Source organism: Drosophila mauritiana, chromosome 3L (genome assembly GCF_004382145.1).
Source record: "Drosophila mauritiana strain mau12 chromosome 3L, ASM438214v1, whole genome shotgun sequence".
Lineage (NCBI taxonomy): Eukaryota > Metazoa > Arthropoda > Insecta > Diptera > Drosophilidae > Drosophila > Drosophila mauritiana.
Window position 1 is genome coordinate 9,087,153 of NC_046669.1, and position 25,379 is coordinate 9,112,531.

The 25,379-nt window shown below is 42.6% G+C and overlaps 6 protein-coding genes across 11 annotated transcripts; 3 read left to right on the plus strand and 3 right to left on the minus strand.

Annotated features, from left to right (window-relative positions):
- The first annotated feature begins 383 nt into the window (after positions 1-383).
- Positions 384-1,266, plus strand: LOC117139016 (heat shock protein 23). The gene has a single exon (XM_033301110.1). It carries the CDS (start codon positions 504-506, stop codon positions 1,062-1,064), a length of 561 nt encoding a protein of 186 aa, XP_033157001.1. The 5' UTR covers positions 384-503; the 3' UTR covers positions 1,065-1,266.
- A 1,312-nt stretch (positions 1,267-2,578) lies between these two features.
- Positions 2,579-3,803, plus strand: LOC117139015 (heat shock protein 27). The gene has a single exon (XM_033301109.1). The coding sequence runs from the start codon at positions 2,696-2,698 to the stop codon at positions 3,335-3,337; it is 642 nt and encodes a 213-aa protein (XP_033157000.1). The 5' UTR covers positions 2,579-2,695; the 3' UTR covers positions 3,338-3,803.
- A 1,059-nt stretch (positions 3,804-4,862) lies between these two features.
- LOC117139014 lies at positions 4,863-13,962 on the minus strand. Its single transcript, XM_033301108.1, has 6 exons — positions 13,252-13,962; positions 8,035-8,266; positions 7,764-7,908; positions 7,487-7,607; positions 5,832-6,508; positions 4,863-5,773 (listed from the first exon to the last, which is right to left on the minus strand). Exons 1-6 carry the CDS (start codon positions 13,329-13,331, stop codon positions 5,163-5,165), a joined length of 1,866 nt encoding a protein of 621 aa, XP_033156999.1. The 5' UTR covers positions 13,332-13,962; the 3' UTR covers positions 4,863-5,162.
- A 376-nt stretch (positions 13,963-14,338) lies between these two features.
- Positions 14,339-17,169, minus strand: LOC117139576 (eukaryotic translation initiation factor 4E1). Of its 3 annotated transcripts, none has more exons than XM_033301984.1 (6): positions 16,995-17,168; positions 15,746-16,078; positions 15,283-15,659; positions 15,120-15,219; positions 14,804-14,891; positions 14,339-14,740 (listed from the first exon to the last, which is right to left on the minus strand). In XM_033301984.1, the coding sequence occupies exons 2-6, from the start codon at positions 15,800-15,802 to the stop codon at positions 14,577-14,579; spliced, it is 786 nt and encodes a 261-aa protein (XP_033157875.1). In that variant the 5' UTR covers positions 15,803-16,078; positions 16,995-17,168; the 3' UTR covers positions 14,339-14,576. The 3 variants fall into 3 exon arrangements, with proteins under 3 accessions (XP_033157875.1, XP_033157874.1, XP_033157876.1); XM_033301983.1 differs by having other exon boundaries at positions 15,746-16,317; XM_033301985.1 differs by lacking the exon at positions 15,746-16,078 and having other exon boundaries at positions 16,995-17,169.
- Positions 17,170-17,913: 744 nt separating this feature from the next.
- Positions 17,914-20,832, plus strand: LOC117139575. 2 transcript variants are annotated; one of them, XM_033301981.1, is made up of 2 exons: positions 17,914-19,402; positions 19,918-20,832. In XM_033301981.1, the coding sequence occupies exons 1-2, from the start codon at positions 19,364-19,366 to the stop codon at positions 20,665-20,667; spliced, it is 789 nt and encodes a 262-aa protein (XP_033157872.1). In that variant the 5' UTR covers positions 17,914-19,363; the 3' UTR covers positions 20,668-20,832. The 2 variants fall into 2 exon arrangements, with proteins under 2 accessions (XP_033157872.1, XP_033157873.1); XM_033301982.1 differs by lacking the exon at positions 17,914-19,402 and adding an exon at positions 19,427-19,559.
- A 1,417-nt stretch (positions 20,833-22,249) lies between these two features.
- Positions 22,250-25,367, minus strand: LOC117139569. 3 transcript variants are annotated; one of them, XM_033301972.1, is made up of 4 exons: positions 25,206-25,367; positions 24,094-24,977; positions 23,837-24,006; positions 22,250-23,767 (listed from the first exon to the last, which is right to left on the minus strand). In XM_033301972.1, the coding sequence occupies exons 2-4, from the start codon at positions 24,535-24,537 to the stop codon at positions 22,795-22,797; spliced, it is 1,587 nt and encodes a 528-aa protein (XP_033157863.1). In that variant the 5' UTR covers positions 24,538-24,977; positions 25,206-25,367; the 3' UTR covers positions 22,250-22,794. The 3 variants fall into 3 exon arrangements, with proteins under 3 accessions (XP_033157863.1, XP_033157862.1, XP_033157861.1); XM_033301971.1 differs by having other exon boundaries at positions 25,158-25,367; XM_033301970.1 differs by having other exon boundaries at positions 25,068-25,367.
- Between the last annotated feature and the right edge of the window lie 12 nt (positions 25,368-25,379).

A 25,379-nucleotide genomic window follows, 5' to 3' on the forward strand; every position in this document is an offset into this window, starting at 1 on the left:
CAGTCTCGAAGTTTCGCGAATTTTCTCCATCCTCCGTGGAATGTACTCCAACCTTCCTATCTCCTATGTATGTACATACATACGCACATACACATAATATTTGCCGGTGCTGATGCGACTTATCACTCCGCCAGGCCTTTTCATTCCCACTCCCCTGGCAGATTGCTCATTTTCCATAGCGATACTCTCACTTTCAATGGCAGATAATGCGTAATTGCGGCAAATTCGAGAACTCTGCGATATTTTCAGCCCGAGAAGTTTCGTGTCCCTTCTCGATGTCGATGTTTGTGCCCCATTGCACACAGACACGACGCGCACACACACAGCGCCGACGGGCGCACCCATACTACGACAGCGAGCGGTTGTATAAATAACCGGCACTTTCGTGCAGCCGGCGTCAGTTGAATTCAAAAAGCCAAAGCGATAACAGCTAAAGCGAAAGTAACCAATCAACAAAAGAAATTTATACTTTGAAGGAGAATCATCTTGAAGCAATTGAAAAAATGGCAAATATTCCACTGTTGTTGAGCCTTGCCGACGATTTGGGCCGCATGTCGATGGTGCCCTTCTATGAGCCCTACTACTGCCAGCGCCAGAGGAATCCCTACTTGGCCCTGGTTGGACCGATGGAGCAGCAGCTGCGCCAGTTGGAGAAACAGGTGGGCGCCTCGTCGGGATCGTCGGGAGCCGTGTCGAAAATCGGAAAGGATGGCTTCCAGGTCTGCATGGATGTGTCGCACTTCAAGCCCAGCGAACTGGTGGTCAAGGTGCAGGACAACTCCGTCCTGGTGGAGGGCAACCATGAGGAGCGCGAAGATGACCATGGCTTCATCACTCGTCACTTTGTGCGCCGCTATGCTCTGCCAGCCGGCTATGAGGCTGATAAGGTGGCCTCCACCTTGTCCTCCGATGGTGTCCTGACCATCAAGGTGCCCAAGCCACCGGCAATCGAGGATAAGGCCAACGAGCGCATCGTCCAGATTCAGCAAGTGGGACCCGCCCATCTCAATGTGAAGGAGAATCCCAAGGAGGCAGTGGAGCAGGACAACGGCAACGATAAGTAGAGGACTCGTTCCTAGGGATGCCCTGCATTTAACCATTATCAAAGTCATACATCTGTTTTATAAGCTGTAGTTATCCAAGGACACTTCACCCATAAACAATAGCCATTAAGGGTGTCCTGCTTTAATCTTAGTTTGGAATATGTATTACTAAATTGGCTGAATTAATATTACCCATAAAAATAAATAACAACTATACTTATAATTATGTTTGGTCTGTTTTTCTGGTTGGTTATGGGTTACTATTACTTTGGGAATTGATTGACTTGCTTGGCCCCCTTTCATTTTATACCATTTTCTAAAAGTTACTTTTGGCATTGTATATTGTATTGGTGTGTCACGTAAAATTACATTTTTTTTTAATTGTTGTTAATGTACATAACTGACTTTCTACATTACTTCGGTAAAAAGTCTTGAAGTTATGAAAACTTCTTGAATGTAAGGAACTTCAGTCAAGGTTAAATACTTATGTAAAGACATGCATAAGTACATCATGTACATACGTACATAAAAATATAAATCCGTTTTCTCTCTCTTCTTTTTAATGAACTTCTGCCATCTCTACGAGAGGTGTACGTACATACATATATACATATATAGTATGTACATGTATAAATTGAACTTCATTTTTGTACTGTTGTTACTGCAAATAATTAGGTACATAAACATATACGTGAATATGTAGGTATGGAAATACATAAGTTGTATTTATGTACATATGTAGTAAGGATTTCGGTTAACTGGCAAACCAAGAACAAAAAGATTCTATAAACACATTTACATACATATGTTCATATACACATAATAATCGAAACTTGCAACAGACAGCAAATGACTTGCAAAATTTTCAATTGCCCCGTTTCCCACTTGGCGAAGCAGTGGAGAAGGCAACTGCAAAAATGTTTGCAGCAAACAAAAGAACGGCAAACATGAGGAGCAGCACGAAGCGAAACGAGGGTTCAATGCACTTGTCCAATGAAAATACAAGCTCCGTTGCACTCTGAAAAAGACAGCGTTTAAAAAGCGCGATAAGAGAAGAAAATGCTTTAAATAAATATATCTGCATATATATGTACGTACATGTACACTCATACATATGTACTGCATTTTAACTGTTCTTTATGCTTTTTATTCGCAAAGAGAAACTCCCAGAAAAGAAATGTCAAGAAGTTTCTGGTTCTTTCTCGCTCTCTCTATGAAAAGCCGGCTGTGTTAGAAAGAGCCAGAAGATGCGAGAGAAAACTGTTGGTTGAATTACGGGGCGTATTCAAAGAGGCTTTTAAAGGTCGGTTAAATTTTAAGTTTTGTAGGCTAACAATAGCTTCCCTATATCTAAAAATTATTATATTTGCATTAATGGATCGTAGGGAAAACCTTCTCTGGAGGCAAAACCTAACGAAGATGGCAACCCCCCATCATTTTATTAAAGTTCCGTCCCTGGTTGCCGTGCACTAGTGTGTGTGAGCCCAGCGTCAGTATAAAAGGCCGGCGTCAACGTCGCCCGAGCACAGTCTAAACTGAAAAATTGAAGGGAAACGTTGAAGGAAACTTCGCTCAAAAAAAAAAAAAAACTAAAAAGCAAAAAAAATTCCTTTGTCTAGACAGGATTTGTGAATAAAGAGAAAAAATCAAAAATGTCAATTGTACCACTGCTGCACTTGGCCCGGGAGCTGGATCATGACTACCGCTCCGACTGGGGACATTTTCTGGAGGATGACTTCGGTTTTGGCGTGCATGCCCACGATCTGTTCCATCCGCGTCGCCTGATGCTGCCCAACACCCTGGGACTGGGTCGTCGTCGTTATTCGCCGTACGAGAGGAGCCATGGCCACCACAATCAAGTGTCACGTCGCGCGTCGGGAGGTCCAAACTCTCTGCTGCCCGCCGTGGGCAAAGATGGCTTCCAGGTATGCATGGATGTGTCGCAGTTCAAGCCCAAAGAGCTGACCGTCAAGGTGGTGGACAACACCGTGGTGGTAGAGGGCAAGCACGAGGAGCGCGAGGACGGCCATGGAATGATCCAGCGTCACTTTGTGCGCAAGTATACCCTGCCCAAGGGCTTTGACCCCAACGATGTAGTGTCCACCGTCTCATCCGACGGTGTGCTGACCCTCAAGGCCCCGCCGCCGCCCAGCAAGGAGCAGGCTAAGTCGGAGCGCATTGTCCAGATCCAGCAAACGGGGCCTGCCCATTTGAGCGTCAAGGCACCGGCACCCGAGGCTGGTGATGGAAAAGCCGAAAATGGCAGCGGCGAGAAAATGGAGACTAGCAAGTAAGGGACGAAAAGAGGAAGTAGACAAGGAGAGGAAGAAGAGGAGAAGAAGAAGAAGTCGGGAAGAGGAAGAAGACGAGAAGAGGAAAAAGTCGTGAAGAGAAGAGGAGGAAGACGACGAGATTCGCTGGCGAAGCACGAGGGAAAGAAGAATTTAAAAGAAGAAACGGGAGTGTTGCCGCGCTGCTCGGAGAGAGCAAGACTAAAAAGGACACACCACAACACACCCAATGTATTACATTCACACACATCATCATCACATCACATCATCACATCCTAGACTAAGTGATTTTAAACTCCATTTATCATAATGCATAAAAAAAAAAACATTTTAGTGTGTATGATTAGGCTAAACAATTGGAGGATTCATTGCTCCCTTTGAGTTTATACTTTTTGTAACAAGAACAGGCGCAACACTCGGGAGAATTTTGCATTTCATTTGTGAATAAACGAATACAATAAATACAAAATACGAAAAAAAGTCAGCTGTCGAGTTTTTGTTGGTTTTTCTCCCCTTTTTCGCTTCTTTATTTCGAATCTGCACATGTATTTGCATTTCAGGTAAACCGGCTTTTGTTGGGTGTCGTTCACTTCCAAGGGGTTTTATGTACTTCTGTTGTCCTTGTCCTTGAATTGGACTTGTGGAAAATTAAAAGGTCAGCCAATTGATTAACCCTTGCCGACGATTGTTACTTTTAATGATGATTTGTAATGATTTTGCACAATTCAGAAATATGAGCATGGAAATGGGGAATGATTTTTGTTTTTCAATTACATTTTGACAAACGTCATGCAAATATTTCCATTTCCGCACACACTGAAAGAAAATCCAAGGTAAGAACCAGTTTTAAATAATTTAATCAATTGTTTGCACATATTTATTTAAATATTTAATACATAATAAAAAATTTAGTTGCCCGTTCTGATTTCATATTGGTTGTTTTATGCTCGTAACTTGTAGCGATCATAAGTATTTATTTTTAATTCTATATCTATATCTAAAACGGCTTTCATTCATATTTCTCAGCTGGGTTTTGAGATACGGATATATCTCAGTTTTCTCGGCTCCGTGGAGCTTTCGCTGTTAACCGCGAAAAAGCTTTTAGTGGTTGTCATGTTGCTGTTGTTGGTTTTATCTTAGTTGATGTTAAGTAAAAATGTATTTTATATATTTTTCTGCATTTCCTACTGCTGCGGCTGCTGTCAATATGTTTTTGCTTGCATTTATGCACGTTATGTATGTATATTCAATGACGCTTAATCACAGATCAATTTTTTAAAATTTCATTTGACTTAGAAGTTAAGAAACAAAACACATCCTACACATGGACTAAATAATTACTGTCTCTGGTTGGTTTCTGGGCTTTTTGGCATGGACAACTTAGTGGACATACATATGTATATGGTATGGTATCGGAGAGGCTGGATTATAATAGTAGTACACGAATAGAGGGAAAATTATACATCGATTTAGTCACTAAATCAATATACTCAAACTGCCTGGTTCTAAATGTTACAATATTCTTTCCTTTTAAGTTATCTTTTGTTTTTTTTTTGTGTTTTGTGTTAATCATTGCAGTCTCAAATTGTTTATGGGCTTTGCTATATAAAGAGGAGAACATAGGGATTGTTGGGCCGCTGGCCACGATCTGGCTTTTGAAGCCCCTTGGTGTGCGGTATAAAAAATAGTATTTCGATTTTACTTTCTATGTGGATCTCGGGGTCTCCGTCGACCAGCGGTGAATACTTGAGAGCAGAGCTTATTGGGGGGAGAGAGAGCGCGCAGATCATAGTGGATCACATCAGATCAGTTGGGCAGGATACTCCATTCACTTCTGGAGTAGGCTTTCGCAGCTGCTGCTGAGATTTGGCAACGACTTGAAACTGAGCCGCGATCTATCCACCTGGGCGTCCGAGGGACCGTAGCCCCTGCTGCTCTTGCTGCTGCTGACCCCATTCACTCCGCGGTCAAAGGATGAGGAGATCACAAGCGGATGTGGATGCTGACGGGAATTCCGCTGCTTCTGCTGGCTGCTGGCATAGGCGGCAGGTGGTGATAGTGGCGATGTGGGCAGGTCGATATCCAGCACGGTATCCGCTTCGCCGGGCTTCAGCTTGGGATCCGAGTAGCGACGAAGTTCCTCCTTCGTCTGCTGACCACCTAAACAATCAGTGGTGCAGCAACCAATGGGCAAATCCACGCCCATTATCCCAGAGTGACGGTAGTCGATCTTTGGCGGCGTGCTGTAATCGTAAGGATGTACGGCAGTATCGGGACCCACGCTGGTCTGATCGCTCAGCACATCGCGGTTCTCGAGAAAGATGGACGAGTTGGAGTAGCGCTTGGTCTGGTGCGGCTTGTAAACAAATCCGCCTAGCCCGTTGGCTACCGCATGAGATACTCCGGAACTGATCGAGGGAGCCTTGTGCTCGCCACTACCTGCAAGCAAATATGGATTAGCAAAATGTATAATTATATAATAATAAGAGCCACTCACCACTGAAGCTGCTTAGTTGCAGAGCGTGCTCGCGGCCTGTATCCGTGGAAATGCCGCTGGCACTGAGATCCTGCCGTGATCCGGCGCACAGATCCGTAGCAGAGCCGCGACTAGAGCCCTCCGAGTGCTCCAGCACGTTGTGTATGGAGTCGTGGAAGGGCGTCATGCTGCCCGATCCCTGAGGACAGGGCCGGAATGATGAGATCTGCGAGACCACATCATCGAGGGCCCAGTCGCGATCGTAATTGTGCTGTGACTGCGAGCACTCGATGTTGGCGGCCACCGCCACTTGGCCCAATTGCTGGCCGCTCTGCTGCATCTGCTGGTGCCGCTGGTGGCCATGTCCGTCCTCCGTCTGCGTGCAGGCACTGCTACTGCTGTGCGGCACCTCTAGTTCTGCGGCCATTTGGAGCATATGATGGGGCGAGGCGTTTAGTAGGCGCTGCATTTGCTGATGTAGACCCATTTCTGCACCGCCGCCACCATTATCCATTGAGGCACAGTTCGCCTCGTGGGCACAGTATCCTCCGGCCGCACCGCTGGCATTGATTTCCACTGCACCGCTCGTCGATCCGGCATGAGCCAGTGGCTCACTGAAGTGCTGATGATGGGCGGCCACTGGGGATGGAGGTGCCACTGGATGTATCTTTTCCGGCGCATTTTGAATCAGTAGAATTCTGTAAGACAATTGTTACATCATCAGCACAAAGTGAAATATTATTGTAATTTCCCAAAACAAGTCCCCTGCACTTGATGTATTCTTAATTAATGCTAATTAATTTTAAGAACCATAGACAGAATGTTTCGCATAATTGAGTTCATAGTAACATTGTTATTGACCCGAAGTTTGTGTAAGCTGAAAAGCTCTCAAATGACTGGAAAATCACGCCTCTTGCATTAAAATAGGAAAAATGTTTATGTAAAATAATACAAACAGATAGCATTGTTTACCCAAGATAGTAAATAATATCAAAGATATTTAAAACAATTGAATCGAATCTTTTGCCCAAATAAACTGTAGCGATTTCATTGCATTGTTTACACAATATTCTCCTATTGCTTTATACGATATCGATTTACACATACTGTGAATAATAATTCCCCATTGTGTAAGGCTAGAAAAAGCATTAATTTAAATAGGGTTGCACCTAATCTTTTATGAGAATGCCTTTAACAGTGCAATAAGCAAATCCAAATCTGGCGTAATAATCGGAAACGCATACGAGTACAATTAAATGGCAGACTACTATTAACAAGACCTCAAACAATGGGATGCTGAATAGAAAATTCTGATTAAAATACGGTTGTATGATTGTCTCCATCGAATAGAAATTAAATATTTCTTTGTTTAACGTAACGAGATTGGCATCTGCCCATTTGTATGCATTTTTTCACATTATAAAGTTGCAAATTGCTAAAGATTCCTTTGAATATAATAGTAGTGAAATCCAATCCAAGTATATTTACATTTACAATTACTACTGAAATCTAAATTTTAGCTATAGCAAAATACTTCGACTTTGTTATATGGAACTAATTAACTAATTAAACCCTGCCAGCTTGACATATTAATTCTGGTGTAGTATATCAGTAGTTAATAATCGGAATCCGATTAATCAGCTAAATGATCCATAATTCCAACTATTGATCTTGACCTGTTGCGTGCCTTCCAGCGGTGACAGAGGTGAAGATATGCCTTGCACTGGATATACATGAAGACTATTCCGCCGGTAAGGCCCACGGTGACAACGGCCAGCTTTGTCCAGAAGGGCCAGTCTGAAATGGCGAGAAAATAGGTAATTAGAATCCGTAAAGAATAAACAGTCGGCGCATTAAGAGCAAGAGTTCGGGCAGGTCAGGTAATTATACAATTACGGATTTCGCCGAGCGGTTAATCGACCTGACGACCGAACACCCAAGTATCAAGTGTACCTATTAGGCCACGCTGGACATCGTCGGCGGCCCGCTCGATGAGCACACAGAGGGACCAGATGACGCATAGGGCTGCGGCGCAGTGGAACAGCACGGAGCAGCACAGCCGCCGCCTTTCAATGCCGGAGATGTCAAGGCTGCGCCACTGCAATTACCAACCCAGTCCAATCCAATCCAATCCAATCGATTCCGAAGCCAAACAATGCAAAGACAAAGTGAAATAAATTAGGTGGCATTCAATAAGAAAATGTGTCATGTGAGATGAACCCACCTCGTTGAAGGGTTTGATCTTGGTGTGCATGATGAAGGGGAACTTGCAGAGCTCGCAGGAGTTCGTCTCGGAGGCGGTGAGCCACTGCTGCAAGCACGCCTGGTGCACGTACTTCAGACTGCCGGAGCAGTAGCACGGCGTGAGCAGCGGATTCTGCGGATCACTCTCGCAATGGCAGATGCGGCAGATGTCGCCGCTGTTCTGCGATGCCTGGCTGCTGCCCGAACCGAATCTGGAAGGGATTAGAGCAGGATTAGAGTCTTTTCAACAAAGTTCATCCAAGAAATGGGCAACATAGCATAGGGGTCTGTATTAATATTGATCAATAGGTAAAGATATTTATTTATAACTAACTGCCACATAAAATGGCAAAATGTAGGTCATATCACTTTAGCTGAAGTATAAGATAGTATAGTAAGTATAGCATTTAGATATAATTTTTGCTTCAAAGTCTAGTTTATTCTATTATTAACATTAGAATCGTCACAAAAGCAATAAATCGTATGAGTTATCCAATAGGTTCATCCAAATTTGATGTATTTACTTAACAGCGCAAATAGTCATGCTCTAAATAATTAATCAATTGCTATCGAAGCGGATAATGACGTGTAATTAAAATATTAGATCATAACTTTTAAAAATCCAATGTAACTAAACTGGCAAACGCAGCCAATGAATATTTATAAGTTATCTTATGAGCAATGCAATCATTCTAACTATTCCCGCTACAATCAAAACATCAATTAAAAGTATAATCGAATTAGGTAAGTCATTAAGTGTGTGCTAATCGCATAAATGTGTCAGAATTGCACTTATCTTAACGACATTTTTTTCTTCTTTTTTTTTTACAAATTTTGATGGAAAACTTTCCGTGTGCATTTATGAAATCATATCGCATGATGCCATCCCTCATTTTCATTCATTATTAAGCGTGAATTTAAACAAGTGATGAGTGAGGCACCGATGCAGTTTGTTGCAAGTGAAATTGAAAAGAAGTCATTGACTTTTTCAGCATGAATGGAGTGGGAAAATGAGTGCATTCAATGAATCACAACAGCAGTAGTTATCATTAAATCTCACGTTCTCATGGTGTGTATATTATTTTGCTTAAGTTTAATTAAATTTCGTGGTAATTAACGGACAGACATTGCTTTTATAGATTGAAGATAACAAAAACTCATTTTTGAAACAGCTTAATTGTTCTATTACTGCATTTTTCCAGTTTTAAAAAATTGATAGAAGTAATTCAAGTAAATATAATGTGGGAACATTGTGCTTTACCCGCGAAACGTACACATGCATTTACGTTCACACATATCAATTAAGTTCTGATGTGGTTCCCTTTGGACTGCGGCAATCTGGTGTGTTGCTGGTTTATGGCCAAGGCAATTAGTTCCGTGGGCCGCCCTATCATTATGGCTGCCAAACGCCCACTCGGCGGCACCTGCGAGTAGTTGCCGAGGTATCTGGACGGTCGGAGAGGAGTATCTAATCTAACTAACGCTGAGTGAATGGAGCGAAAAACTTTTACTTTCCAACTCACGAGGTGCACGGAGGAAAATAAGGATGTTTAGGCATATCTATATATCTTAATTGAAATTTCTGAACTATAATAATATCTCTTGCATATCAAGAGAAACAACTTTAAACCGGATGAATATGAATATGAATATTATGAATATTTTATATTACTTCACAGAAGTTGAATTCTTATGTTTATTGATTGATGAAATAGATTACCGCAATTATTTCTAAATTATTTCCCAAAAATGATTCGAATTACTGTTAAATTATAAGCGCAGATGAAACACGTATTTTTCCTGATAATTTGAATACTTTTGAACGTATCAGATTCTTCGTTGGAAAAAGCAGCAATCAATGACTAATTTCCACTTATTTCGCCTCAGTGTGGGATGGCTCTTCCCAGAACCCCCTGCCCACACCCAATCTGTACTATTCCAAGTACCTTTGTACTCTGTTCGTCCGTCTGTATCTGTAGTTTTTAGAGTTCAGTTCAGCCAGTCAGTGCGTGATTGAGGCGAAGGACAGGAAAGGACAGGTCAGAACGGGACAGGACAGGAGCGGACAGTCGAAGGCTCTGCCAGCACATTTGTTGTGGCTGTCGACATGGTCAGGGACATGGACTGGACACGTCCACTTTGCTCTTGCCCCGCTTATTTCTTTTTGGGGCCAATCGACGACTGGCCTTGGATCGATGGAGCGCAGGGCACGTTTGTGGGCTACACCGCAGAGAGCGGTTCATAAAGTACACGGCCGCAAGTACACATGTTTGTCTATCCAAAAAAGGATGGCCGCCCATTATCCTTTCTTGGCTGCTCTGGCAAGTTAAGGACATGCGTAAGTCGCAAGTTTTACGACTTCATTAGACGGCAGACAGTCGCCGGCTGGCCATTTCCACACCTCTTGCAACATGGAAGCACTCAACCGAAACAGCCTCATGACTTGGCGTTTATGGGATCTTTTTGGGAACTCAAATTGCCTGTTCGACATTGAAAATAACAAATTTTGAACTCAATTAGAACGGAAATGTCACTTTGAATGCATAAATAAGCAACATGCAAATTCCTGTCGATCACAAAAGCAAAAGAGCAGCTCTCGTTAAGATTTCTCACACTATTATTGATCGGCACATTTTCATTCTGTTTGCTTTTGCCCTCCACAATTTGATTAGGCGATATCAAAAGGGTATATATATGTATATGTATATAACACACACACACACATTGGAATCGCTATCGCATTACCAGGTGAATGAGAGAACGACGGGCAGGTGCTTTATTTCAGCGAAACTAAAAATAAAAACCTTTTCGCTCTCGGGTTTTCGGTTTTCGGTTTTGGGTTTCAAGTGCAAGCTGCAGTTAAGCACTCGCTGCTGCTCATCATCGCACTTTTTGTTTGTTTAACGGCACTTTTTGCTGCTGCCACTGAGAAAGTGCTTCCGATGGAAATTTGTGAATTCCCCGGAATCGTGTACTTTTTGGTAACCAAATATTAACGTTCGTTAATCTAATTTGAACTCATATTCGTTTCTTATCGCCGTCCTTTTTTCTGAGAAATAAACGGCTCAACTATCGTTATGAATGTTGTTTATAATTAGCTGATAAAGGAGGGGAAATTTGTTTATCAACAGAGAGTCGAAAATGAATGTATGTAATATGAAAACGAAACTGTTTTCAAACTGAAAGCCAAGATTATTTATAGGAATTACAACACTTACTGAAAATGAGTAAGAATATAATTGTTGATTTCGCTGGATCTGATAACTAAGTCTATATACCATATTACGCTTAAATCGCTTAATTAGGCAAGGGTCTTTTAGTAAATTCGCATTGGGGGGCATTTTGTGTTATTTGCGTAAGATTTGGGTCTTTTTTGAGCACTTAATTACCACCCGTGCCCACTTGTAATTACGACTAAATTAGCGCATTTTATTTAATTCCACGCCCGAACACAACGGAACGGGCCACGCCCTCACCAGCTCCGCCGGACCAGATGAAACAAGTAATCTTCGCATGGCGCAAGGAACCGGATGATTCGGTGCGATTTCCAAGGGTTGGATGCGAGGGGGGAAGCGGGAGAAGTCGGAGTCAGGCGGGGTCCAATTCAACTGTTTTGCGTTCTGTTTTCGCTGCTTTGTTCGAATGCTTTTTGATAATTTGCGCATTATTTTTTTTGTGCGCTCTCTGCGTGTAAAACTTATTTTTAAGTTCAAAACCCAACTGGTTTAAGTTCGAGGCAATTAATGCAAAAGTTATACACCCCACTGTACCAAATATACATTTGCATACATATGCAATGTTTGTATGTTTGTGTGTGAATACACTTTGCCTTTGTTTGGGAAAACCCACGCGAACTGCGAGCTGGAGAAAAGCCGCTTCTTATCAATGGTTTGTTTTTCGCTACGCTCCATTTTTACATTTTCACGATGCTCGGCAAATATTTGATCGTAATTGCCCAAGCCGACACAATAGCCAATGTTTATTCAACAACGACACCTGAAACAACAGCAGAGTGAGACACATTTACTCACTCCGGCGACAGATTAGATTTGCGATGGCCGGATGATAAGGCTCATCAGACTGACATCGAGGGTGTTGAACGGTCTGTATTTCACAAAACACGAGCTATATAAATTATAGCCACGCAAGAGCCGCTTACATTTCTCAACATTCAAATACATTTGAGTAAATATGTTTATTTACGAGCTTTCCACGGAAAATTATGATGAAGAACTAGAATGAGTGTCTTCTAATAAAGATACAATATCTTTTCGTAAAGTTTGAGGCAAAATAAAGTCGGTAGCCACAAATGCTGATACCTAATAATTAGAACTGAGAAAAATAGAGAACTGCTTGAATGCCTGAATTTTCTTAACAAAAGATATAATTTGATTTATGATTTATCTTCATTTTAGACCTCATTAGCTCCATTAAAAGTCGTAAGAGTATGGTCAATGCCCCGCTGTCACGTCAGATTGCAATATAAATAAATCGCGGGTAATTTATAAACCCATAATTGTTTAAACAGATAACAGCTGGCGCCTTGCGTCAAGATCTTGTCACCTTCCCAGCATCGTAGTGCCCATATTTGCATTTCAATCGAAGTTGCCGATCGGCATGGAACTAGTATGGTAAGTAAGTACAAGTCAATGTTGTTAACTGTTGCCTAATGAGTGTCATTAAAAGGCGTTAGATGGGGATTACGGCGATTGAGATCTCAACGGTTGGCGGTGGCAAATGCATACGTAACATTTTGAGTGTAGAATGAATCATTTGCTGCTTAAAACTGGGTTATTTTCGTTTTCATTACCATTAAGGCATATATTATCTGTGTTCGTTTTTTATATTATTTCTGATCTTAGTATGGACAGCTGGATTTGTTTATTGTGCGCAAAGAACACACTTTGATTTTTAGCACTTGCAGCCTGCGTTGAGAACTTAATTATTGCGATTTCCCAAGCGACGGACAATCAAACATTTAAATCATGTCCGTTTCCTGGCTATAAATAAACAATGGACAATGCCAAGAAGAATGTCAACCATCCCACGATTTTTCAATTGCGTGCTTGCACTTGATTTTATTTTATTTCTCGTTTTTCTTTCTTTATTTTATATTTTTTGTTTCTGTTCTGTGGTGTACTTGAATAACTTATAGGGTTCCTTTTTTTCGGCCATATCAAGGGCATTCAAAACTCACCTGACATTCGCATAGTGCTGGCCGGAATTCCAATCCACATGCTCGATATCCGAATTGGTTTTGGCGTTGTCGCAAGGCATTTTGTTCGTAACTTTCTCTCTCTATAGCACTAAAAACTAGATTGCAGGGTATCGCATAGTCGAGGCGATGCTGCACCGCAACGCGAGGGGGGGTTTTCAACCCCAAATTGGTAGGGGGTGACGTCGGGGGAGAGAGCTCCTTTGTCTTTTATGCTGGCTAGTCTTGCGCCTTTGTTATGATTCTCCTCCGCTGGCCATATATTTGTTTATTCCCAACGATAAACAGAGGCTGTCGTCGCCTTCTTTATTTTTAGCGACCCTGTTGGCAGGGGCTACTTCGATTTTTTGCACAATGTAAACCGAATCTATTGCACTGTTATTCTCCTTTCATTTCGGTATTTTTCCCTTTCAACGCCAACGAACTTCTGGCCGTGTGTGTGTTTGTTTGTGTTGGTAGCTGGTCTATTATTATATCTTTATTCCGCTTATGCGCGACAAACTTTAGTGCGTTTGCTTGTTAATTTGTTGTTTCTGGCCCGGTACGAGCTGTTCGTTCCACTACTCTACGCTAAATGGCTATGCTTTTAAGAGTTGCACATATATTTTATGTATTTTATTTAGCTAAACACGGAGACATATCCTTACACGATTCCTACGAGCGACGCGACCAGTGTGACTGCGCCTACACAATTGGAACATGGCACATGCAGTGTGACCGTTCTTGGCTCAAGGGAAAAGCTCTCACTATGCATATAATTCAATAACAGGTTAATTTAAAACTAATTTGTTAAAAACAAATGTATTTACACTTATAATTTAAGTAAAAAGTTAAAATTATTTTAATGTTTATTTAGGAAACCTATCGATATATCGATGCAAATGTTTTTTGGTCACCCTAGAAATTGCTAACGTATTTTTATCAACAAATTCAATTCCAAATTTCGAAGTTTGGCTATATGTCCCCATATTAAGCTCGTTATAATAATTATCCCAACAACAATTAATATAAGTAATTCATGCACCCTTATTTCTATGTAAAAATATATCCAAAATCAAAGATCACAGTCTCCAGTTTTAGTGTAGGTTTTTATTAAGATACTATTCCGTTAAATCCATTATTGACAATGACAAAAAGCGGATAGATTTTATATTATGCCGATTTTTGATAAACAAGGGGGTTCTGTTTCGGTTTCGTTACGCGGGTCTTGGACAAAAGTCACGATTAATCGCTACTGTTGTTTATAACGATAAATAAATGAAAGACAAAGTAACTAATGTGTGAGGGATCGGACCGAGTGAAGCCGCTTACAAAGTGTAGATCGATTTCACGTTGGAGCTCTGCTTGACCATGGTGTCCTTGTGCAACTGATACTGCAGCGAGTTGTTGCGTCCCAGACGCAGGGCATCGCGCAGCTTGTGACCAATCTCAAGGGCAGCTTCCTCGTTGTTTCCGTTGGCAGTCCAGATGGCTGGAAAGCATTAATCGTTAAACAAAGGAATTCCGCTGAAGTTGGGTGTGTGTGAAAACTTACATATCTTGTTGCTCTTGCCGCGAATGTTTATAACAGCGCCGCAGATCTGATCGGAGTGATCGAAGGCCTCGCCAATTAGGCAGAGCAGCTGGAAGGGAAAACAGTTGTAGTTACTCATATGCGAAAAATATTTAATGTTTCTAAGACAAATTTAAAATGACAAAAGCTAGTACTATCGTATTTTTAGCTGATATTTTCTATAAGTAGTAATTTATACTGCAAAATCATACACCTATTTCTATATTTATGCATTTCAAGAATGTACATTTACTATAAATAGACCAATGTCTCATCACTCGTTTGTCTGTGCACTTACCACATCGAGCCATAGGTTATCCAGATCGCTCTTGGAGCTTTTGTTAAGGGTAATCACCCAACGACCGCCCTGCTTGTTGGCTGCATCCTCCCACATGGGACTGCAAAAGGGATATCAGTTAGTAAGGTAAACGTGGCAGAATGGCAATAAACAGCAAACCCACCGAATGTTCTTCTTGAATAGCGAGTAGTCACTGCCCAGCTTGATCTCTGATGGGGGCTTGATGTGGTTGTATAGGCTCCAGAAGTCCTCAACGGTATCGAAGCTTGTGATCTCGTTTTGCATGTCCTCCCAGGACTTGGACCGATCGTTTTCAAGGTACCACAGCGTCCAGACATTCATGAGCGGGTGTTTGTACAGATGCTCGGTGCGCACAGCATCATCGCCGGCAGGAGCAGTGGTGCTTGCCGTGTTGCCTGCTGGTTCACCAGTCTCCTGTGGGTCCTCCTTGGGCTTGACATCCTTAGCCTCGGCCTTGGCGGGCGCTGCAGCCGAAGTTGGTGGTTCCGGACGACCCTGCTCGGTGCTGGGGGCGCTGGTCTGCGGGAGAAGATGGCAATGGAAGGGAAGGGAATACAGAAGATTAGATTAGCTTGGCTTAGCGACAGGCGCACTGAGAGTATTACTTTGAACATGGACTTGGGATTGGCAAAGTTCTTCATTCTGTGAAAGTCGCTCTGCATGTTGGCGGCCGTGTTTATTGGATGCGTTTGATGGTAGGATCAGTTCTTTTTCGGCTCCGGAGTGGGTTCGGATCGGTTTCGATTCGCCGTGATTCACTTGCCGCTCTCTCTCTGTCGCGGTGTTTGTGATAGTCGAGGTGGTGAGGTGGTTGGTGCGTGTGTGTGCGAGAGAGCGAAGCTTTTGATTTCGTTTGAGTGTGTGTGGATTTTGGATTGTTTCGTGATATCTCGCTCCCCTGCAGTTCGCTGTTCACTTGTGTATTATTAACCAAAAAACTAAGTAATGATAATACAAAAAACTCGTTAAACTTGTTGTTACTGTATGGTTGAGTGGGTGTTGTAACTAATTATTGAGCATATGGTGTTGGAGTATCCTGTTTCACTTGAAATCGGGCTAGGCTACTATTAGAGAAGTCGAACTAATGCTGCTCCTAACGAACTCGGAATCGAAAGTGGCGATGGAATTACAGCACACACACACGCGCGCACGTATTTGACATAAAAACACAGATTGCCTGTTGAAAGAATTGGAATTGTTGTTTTATATTTGAGTTAAAAGAATTGTATGATTTTATTTTATGTTGCGGCTAAAATTCGAGACTGCGTGTGCGAGTTCAAAGCAGCGGCGCGATTAACTGAAAAAAAAATTAACGTCAAAGAAAGGAGGTGGAAAGTGAAGAGGGAGTGAAAGCCAACGGTTTATTTACTGCAATGGCCGACAAGAATATGATTTAACTGTTGTTCGCGACTGGTTAATTGCAGTAATTCACTCTTTTTTCGTTCTTTCCATATTTGTCTCTCCACTCTCCTATTTATGTACAAAGAAGAAACCCACACACACGCGCGCGATGTCTTGACAAGAGAGAGAGAGAGAGAACACTGAAAACGTGTGGTATGCGTATGCAAATGCGAAAGGAGAAAAAGAGAGCGAGTGACCGCGAAAGAGAGATAGCTTGTTAAAGACAGACAGAGAGAGCGATAGCTATGACGTAGACAACAGCGTGCAAGTACAATTAATATTAAGCAATTGTGCGAAAAATAATCGGTGAACACAATGATGATGTAGCCACGCCAACTGCACACTTTTCCGCTCGACTATCGCCTCCCCTCTTGTGCAACAACCCTGTTTTTGTTGTTCCTGCCACGGCTCAGCCGAAATCGAAACCATGCGGCTCGCCTTTTCTCGCCTTACCTTCTCCGTCTCCAACACTACCATGATTTCGATGTATCGAAATATATGCTAGATATCGGTTACGCACTCGAACTGCGTAGGTAACTGGGCTTAACTATTATTAGAATTATTTAATTCTTTAATTAAGTTTGGGATTTTGGTGGCCAGACAGTGTGACCGTTGCCTAAGGGAAACTTAGTGACGAGCGATCGAAGGCAGCTATCGATTGCTGAACAGGGAAACTCTGGAAATGCCTGTCACTGACTGATTGCTATAAAACCCAAGCAACCGTTACGTTCTTAAAGTTTTAAAGAATTTACCATTTCACCAATATAATACTGTAATTCTTAAATTTTTTATGGGAGCCAAATTGCATACTATCTATTATAATATTTGTATTTAAATCAAAATTCATTTGCTGTCGTCCAGGTTTAAAATGAAACGATATTAAACAAGTTTATATCATGTAAGTTACGCCTATAAGGAATTTAAATAAATGCTTCTTTTTGTTATAAAACAAATATTTTGGTCCCATGGGAACTTTTTCAAGAACTGACCGAGCTTAACTTCCGCATAAAATGGCAAAGCAAATCTAAGAGCTTTAATCAAAGATATAGATGCAAACTTAATTGACATTTCATCTGATTCCCACAGCACGATCGCCATCAACAACAACGTCATCGTCATTTATCATACGCAATTATTTGATGTTTTAAAGCCAGAAAAAAATAACAATATATTATTAATAATTATCAATAAAGTTTAAGACGGACAAGCCCAGAAAACCTGATTTTTGGTTGAAAATTAGGTCTTCGTTTTTATTTAGACACTGGCATCATCAATTGGAATTCATTCAATAACAAAATAACAAACATAAGAATGAATCAATGAGTTTTCCATATAATGCGACTCCATATTGTTTACTTTTTCTTGAGAATTCCAGATACTTTCGAGAATAACGAAATTACTTTAGTTAGAACTTGGACGTCATTGGTTAAATTTTGCCACATAACTAAGCCTAACCTGTTGGTGAATCATGAATAACCCAGAACCTTAGTTGTTACCAAAGCTGCTTAGTATTTGAAACCAACCAAAATTCTTTCCACAGATTATTGGCTCGCCTTTGTCTGCTTTAAAAATAGCCAGAAAGATCCCAAAACAACATTGAAATATTTATGAGGGATGGATAATATTACCGCTGATGATGTGGCGTTTTGGATACGCTTGACTTTCAAAATAGACTGTTGCAGTTGGGACGCAATCCGAAAATTGAAGATGTTTACGAACCCAGCCTGAGAAACGTGAAGCGTGTTTATTATTTAAATAGTTAAGTCATTTTGTAACCGATCAACTGCGCAGTTGCCCTTGTAAATGCCTAATAAGCGGCTTTCAAGAGCTCGGCACGATCGATAGATCGATGAGCCGAAAACCCAAGATCCCTTCCCGAAACCCAAGCTCCGTGGTCTCTAATTACACTTGAGCCGGTCTTATTGAACTGACACTTGATCGCCTATCCAAGTGCTGATGTGATTACCCATCGCATCCTCCATTTTACTCGCATCGCATCTAATTATGCAGCAGTCAATCGCGGACTTCAAGTGCTTGGCGCATGTCTAAACAAAAAACTTCCGTCGAACTACAGGAAACCCGGAGTCAAAGTTAAACCTTAAGCAGTATACTTTGCATTAATTGGAAGTAAAAAGTAATTGAGGCGCTCAAAGATGCTTAATTGTAAATAAATCATAGCCAAGTGGTTAGGTTATAAAGTTCGATAAATAAGGTTTCGACTAATGGGTACCGTGTAACTTATACAGAACCTGTATAAGAAATGGTACTTTTTCATACTATTTCCATAAATTATGCAACAAATAATGTGTTCTAAAAAAAAAAGAAAAAATGGTGATCCACATGCTGGTTATACCATCCAGATAAGATGGTAGAAACCAGATTTCAGACACCCTGTCGCCGAATATGCCTGCTGAACCAGCGAATTTCGTTGGTAAAAAAAAAAAACAAAGTATCTTTAAGATACTCGAAACTGACAGCCAACGAGCGCTGAAAATGCCACTTGAGCCGTTTCGAAAAGGGTTCTGTGGCAGGCAACAATCGATGGGTAGACCAGAAAGCTATTAGATAACTAATTGACCAAGCGGCATACATACAATTAATGATGTTTCCATAGTTGTCTCCGCATCACTCCGAATATGCATATATCCGTAGTCGAGTGTGAGAAGTGCGAATTTGAGCGACGCCGATAATGAACTTCAAATTGCCGCCACTGGCTTTGCGATTCGAGATTCTAAAGCTGAGTAAGAAACCGGACAGGTGAAGCTCAGGCTGCTGCTGGTCAGTGAAACAGTCGGCCAGCCAGCACATCTTCATTCAGATTTATGCAAAACGCAAAAAAACAACAATACCTCGATCTAAAAGTTAGTATATAAGCACTGCCTTTTGGTTACTCAGTTATTAGTAGCCCGCCAACTGGAGAATAGCGAATACGTTGTGATACCTGAATATACACACATCTAACTCATATTTCGAACCGAATCCACTATGAAGTGCTTCATCTTGGCTGCCCTGTTGCTGGTAAATGCAGATAATTTGCATAATTAAGCTGATATTTACGAGCATCTCTGAATACATCCGATCCATTCAATTAAAGTCCGGGTTGTGGTGACTCTATAAATGTCAAATGTGTGCGGATCGCAAAGTGCAAATACGAAAGTTATACAATGTGCAAAAATTGAGCAAACATCGCGTTACATGTGAGATGAGACTTTAATCAGTGATGATGATGATATGACATCATACCCCTTCTTTTTGTGATCTCTCGAGAATTGTGTAGCGTGTTAAATTGGCCATAAAGTCTGCTAACCACCCAAGTCTCACTTTCATGGCTTGCCTTAATGTTTTGTTAATTGTTTTTACGCTTAAATCATTTCAGGCCACCTTAGCCAGCGGCGAGAACATCTTCAAGATCAACATAACTCCCGAGGAGGCGCAGCAGTTCCTGAACAGCGCCCAACTGCGTGGCATCGGCGACATCGAGTATGCCCCGAAAACCGGTGAGAATCCCCTGCCCGAGGCGCGCAACGAGAAGGGAGAGTTCGTCTACATGGGCCGCGTGATCGAGCATCCCGAGGAGTATGTGGAGGAGCACTACGATGCCCATCAGTACCATGGTCAGGATGGTTTGGGTCAGTTTGCCTATGGCTACAGGGACTGGAACCAGGGCAAGAACGAGAAGCGCGATGAGACGGGCAAGGTGACCGGATCGTACAAGTATGTCCAACCACATGGCCGTGACTTTGTGGCCAACTACTATGCGGATAAGACCGGTTTCCATGTGGAGGACAATCGTCCGGCACACCTTAAACTGCCGGCCACTAAGACTCCCGCTGTCCTCAAGGCCGAGGAGGAGCACTTCAAGCTGTGGGGTGAGCTGGCCGCCGCCGCTGGCCACAACCCCGATCCCTATGCCGCCGAGTACCAGCAGGAGGGTCGCTACCAGCCCACTGAGCCCGAGTACCAGCCCTACGTGCACGAGGAGCCGCCATATGTGCCCGGACCCGAGGAGACCGGCGAGCCCAAGGGCTTCTTCTATGCCTTCGACTACAATGTCCCCTTGTTGCGCAACAAGGAGGAGCGTGCCGAGCTGGAACGCCTGCGCGCCATCAACAACAAGGATGAGTAAGATTCAGATCCTGATCTAGATCCTTGTGCATTTGGTGGCTCCATCGCATCGCATCCATGGATCGCCTTGTATAGGTCGTTCTGTAGAAAGTAGCTAAGACATTTTCACATATTTATTGAAATCCTTCGCAAAATAAATCGCAACTTCAAATACACTTTTGTCAAATACGATCTTTTATTATTACATACATATACATATAAAAATGTGTGTTTTTCTGTGTTGTTGGCTTTTCATCCGCTAGTGTGTGCTTGTTGTTTGTTGTAGACGCTTTTCCGGGCTGGCCCGGAAAACTCTAGATATTTCCAAGGAAACAGTATTGCATCTCTCTGAGTTCGTGAGTTTTCCAGATTTCCCACTATTGCTGTTACTAGCCACACGCATTTTTATCATTATAATTTTCTTGTCGTGTCTCTCTCTTTTCAAGTAAAATTATTGCTTTTTGCTCTTCGCTTAGAAGACTTGGGTCTTAAACTAATTTAATTTGTAATTGTAGTGTTATGTTTGTTGCTGTTTGTGTTGTTGGGTTCGTGCTATAATTTAATACTAATTTTACACGAGCATTTCTCATTTACAACCAGTTAAAAACTAGTATATATACTTTAGGGTTTTCGGTACTCGCTTCAACTCACAATTAAGGAAACTCCGGGCTTAATCTTAATACCAATTGGATGAAATCAATTTTGATTAATTCTCATACACGCTTCCTGTATGGCACCTACAAAAAATAATGAACTAAAAACAAAAAGAAAAGTTCCTTTTGTTAGGATCCCTCCGCTTTCATGCGGTTTTTCCTAGCAAACAAAATTATATTTTATTCGGTATACGTTGTGTATGTGTTTTGAGTTCTTCAATTAAATTCTTCGATGTGGAAACAAAATTAGATTTTCGATGGAATCACAATTGAAATTTCGTTTTTCTCTTTTATGGAAATCTGTAGCTAACTTTATATACAAAGTCATTACATGTATATACTTTTCATATGGCAGCTTTGTTCAGTCCGATATTGCAGTTGAAACTTTTTGTTTTACCATTTTTCAGTGGCGTTTCCCGAATATTTATTCGATTTCTAGTGGTTTATACTCTCTATAATATATGATTCGTGAATGGTTTCGTTTGAAGTTGAGGGATTGGGATTGGGATTGGAATTGGGTTAGCACAAACAATAAACGCAGTAAAAGTTAAACATTCCAACAGTATCAATTACAACACAACAAGCACGCACGAAAAATAAATAGAAGGAAATGTAGTTTCCCCTTTCGGTACCCAATAGGAGGAACTAAAAGTTAAACTTTAAAATATAAATCATAATAGCGACATTGCGGATCTGTATACTGTTTTCGCATTCGGGTATACTAAGGTACATAAGTTAGTCGTGGCACTATAGAGCCGGCTTTAAAACTCCCTCCGCTGTTTTCACTGCCCCTCAACTTCAAAGCGTGGAGATCAATCGATCCAGGGTTAGGGTTCTTGGATCTGCGAAGTTTCTTAATACTTTTGCACGGATATGGATGGATGGATCGATGGGCAAATGTCTGGTGGGTGTATGTATGGTTCACGATGAGATGATGTGACAATTTGGGAATGGAGTTAGTCTGGGATGTGGCTAAGTGCTGGGATGCTTTATTTGGCGCATGAGTTTCATTCGACGATTACGTTTTTAAATACATTTATTCTCGTGTTTATCAACTGGTTCTTGCTAGGTTCTTGTCGCTCTCTTGGGCTTGTTGTATATAAGGCAAACTGTATGCGAATCATACATATATTGAACTATGTAAATACGTTTATCATTCTGTCAGTTAAATGCCAGGGAAGATTCTGGGAGAAGCGCTGTCGTCTATAAATGTCTATGAGCTGGAGCATGGCACAACTGTTAGTTCATCTAGTCCTGGTTCTGAGTGGCTATCCAAAAAATTGACCAACGGTGTAAACGGGTGTGTGAATGTTTGTATATATATCTGTATATATAAATCTTGTATATGCTACACGACTCTATCCACGACTCTAAGCCCTAAGTGCTGACGCAGTGACACTGTTCACTGGAGAGTGCCGCCTCCTCTAACTCTCTATCGTCCTAACTTCCCACTTACCTACGAGATTTTGTTTGTGTGTGTAAATTCAGGATTATCTCTACTTGGCCGCCGCTGCCGCTGCTGTGGCATTGGCCGGCGAAACTTTCAGCTTGATGAACATGCTATTGTCGCCATTGCTGCCGCTGTTCAAGTCCAGCTTCTGCACCTCGCACTCCAGATTGTTGATGCAGTTCTTCTCGTACTGCGTGGTTCCGTTGTCCGAGGCGGCGGCTTTTTCTGTCGGCTGTTCACTGGGCGCCACCTTCTTCTCTTTGCTCTTTTTAAGCGCATTCAGCAGGGTCTTCTCTTTGCTCTTGCCCTCCTTGTGACTGCTGTCCTTGTCCTTGTGCTTGTTGTTCTTGAAGCGCGGGAAGATGCAGCCGTTGGGCAGGAAGCCGCCCAGTTTCTCCTTCTTTGCGGGAGCAGCAGGTGGAGGAGTTGCTGTGACAACGGGAGCAACAACGGGAGCCGGAGTTGGACTGGGAGATGATGTGGCTGTGGCTGTTGCTGTGGGCGCTGCGTGACTGGATGCGGGAATGGTAGCACCATTCGTGGCTGCCGGTGGTGCAACCTTTACTTCTGGTTCGTTCTCCACTGCAACCGGCTGATTGTCCAGCACAATTGTTGATCCATTCAGCGAGCTGCCTGCATCCGTTTGATCCACGCAAGCATCCTCCGAAACTGGCGATTGCTCCTGTTGTTCAGCCTGCTCGCTGGCCACTTTGTTGTCCAGCTGCTGGGCAAACACGGCCAGGGTGATGCCATTGCCATTTCCCTGCTCTACCAGCAGCGGCTCAGACAAGTGAGCCGGCGGCGAGCTGGCCTCGTTCACTGCAGCACCAGCACTAGCTGCCCGCGTTGCGTCCGGCGATTTTGGAAACATCTGTTGCGTGGTGATGTTCTGGTAGTGCTGCTGCTGGCGCTGCTGCATCATCTGCTCCTCCCTCTCGCGATCACGCTGCGCCTGAACGGCATTCCAGACATCCTTCAGCTCGCCGGAGATATCGCGATCCTTGAGTATTACGGCGTTTCTGGAGATATATAAAATATATTTTTATACCTGTTTTTAATCGGGCGGTAAACTAATAGTTAATATATACCTGACTAATTTTACGCCTGGATTCATAGCCTCCACAAAGTCGCACATCAGCTCCACCATAGCTCGTCGCTCCTCAGGATCTTTGCTGTGACGTCCGGAGTCCTTGAGCACCTCCGGATTGGCCATTACGGCAAAGACAATGGGAGGACTGCGTGGGCTGCCAGGCGGTACCTTAAAGAATGAGAACATTAACATAAATTACCAATAAAAGAAACACCGATGTGAATATTTCAGGACACTTAATCTAAGGAATCTTACCCGCATGCCTCCGTATAGGGGAATGGGATCGCTGGGCTCCTGCGGTATCACAATGCGCGTCCAGCTGAGGACATTGATGAAGAGCTCCTCGCCCGCCTCCGTGGTGGTGCGGATGCACATGTGGGGCTGCGGCGGATTCTTGAAGTGGCGATAGGCCCGCGAATGTCGGTAGCTGTGCGGCGGCGGTGAGGAGTTCATCAGACTGAGGCCGAGTCCTGTGATGCCATTGTTGCTGTTGCCCTCGAGTTCCTGCTGCTGCGGATCCTGGTGCATCTGCAGCTGGGTTTCTGTATCCAAATTATTGTTGTAGCTATTTGTTGTGGTTGCATTTGCATTGATGGCAGTGTTTGTATTTATCTCCTCGCTTTGTGATTGATTTTGTTGTTGTTGCTGGGATTGTTGCTCCTCGGCTGAAGCCTCCGCCTCGAGTTCGGCCGCAGACATGGTTTTGAATTTTATATAACTATTCGGCAGTCTTTAGTTTAATCAGTTTCAATAAGATATCCTTTTGTTTTTCAATCGTTCACTGGGATACGTTTGAATTCGCCATGCGGCGAGTGTGTCGTGCGGCGAATTCGTTAGCCGTGTTTTTCGTCCTCTTTGTTCTACCACGCACTCACACCAAAACACCAGCTCTCTCGCTCTCGCTTACAGGTCGCCTTCTTACAACATTATTATTGCTCCTTGGATCCTGGCTGCGTGCCTAACCTGTGACCTTTGGCGTAATTAATGGACTTGCCTGCATATTAGGGCCTACGGCGTATTATACCCCTCACAGTTGACACTAATATCCTCCAGAAATTCAAAGTCTTTTTATCTGGCACGCACACGAATGCAAAACACCCTTCTGCCTTCCTACACACGTACAAGTGGGAGTTGGTTGGCTGAGGGGGAGGTGGGTGAAGAAGAGAGGAGAAGACAAGGTGAAAACATGAAAATGGAAAAGTTCAAAGCGTTTGCGGTGCCACACTTACACATTTCACTGATTTTCATTTATAATAATCACTTTTCCATTGCACCATGCACACAAAAACACACACAAACAAACGGGCGCAGTTACATACTTATGTATATATATACACACACGATGCGTTTTCCTGACTCGCACTCACATAATTTCCCATTAGAATGGGCAAACAATGCAGGCAGCGGAACGTGTGTGCTGCGCTGATTTTTATATTTAGCTTTTTAGCAGCTTTTCATGGCAGACGGACACACGGAAAACAGCCGATTTTTCCGACAACCCAACATAAACAAAAAACTAATGGGGCAGTGTGGCCAGATGG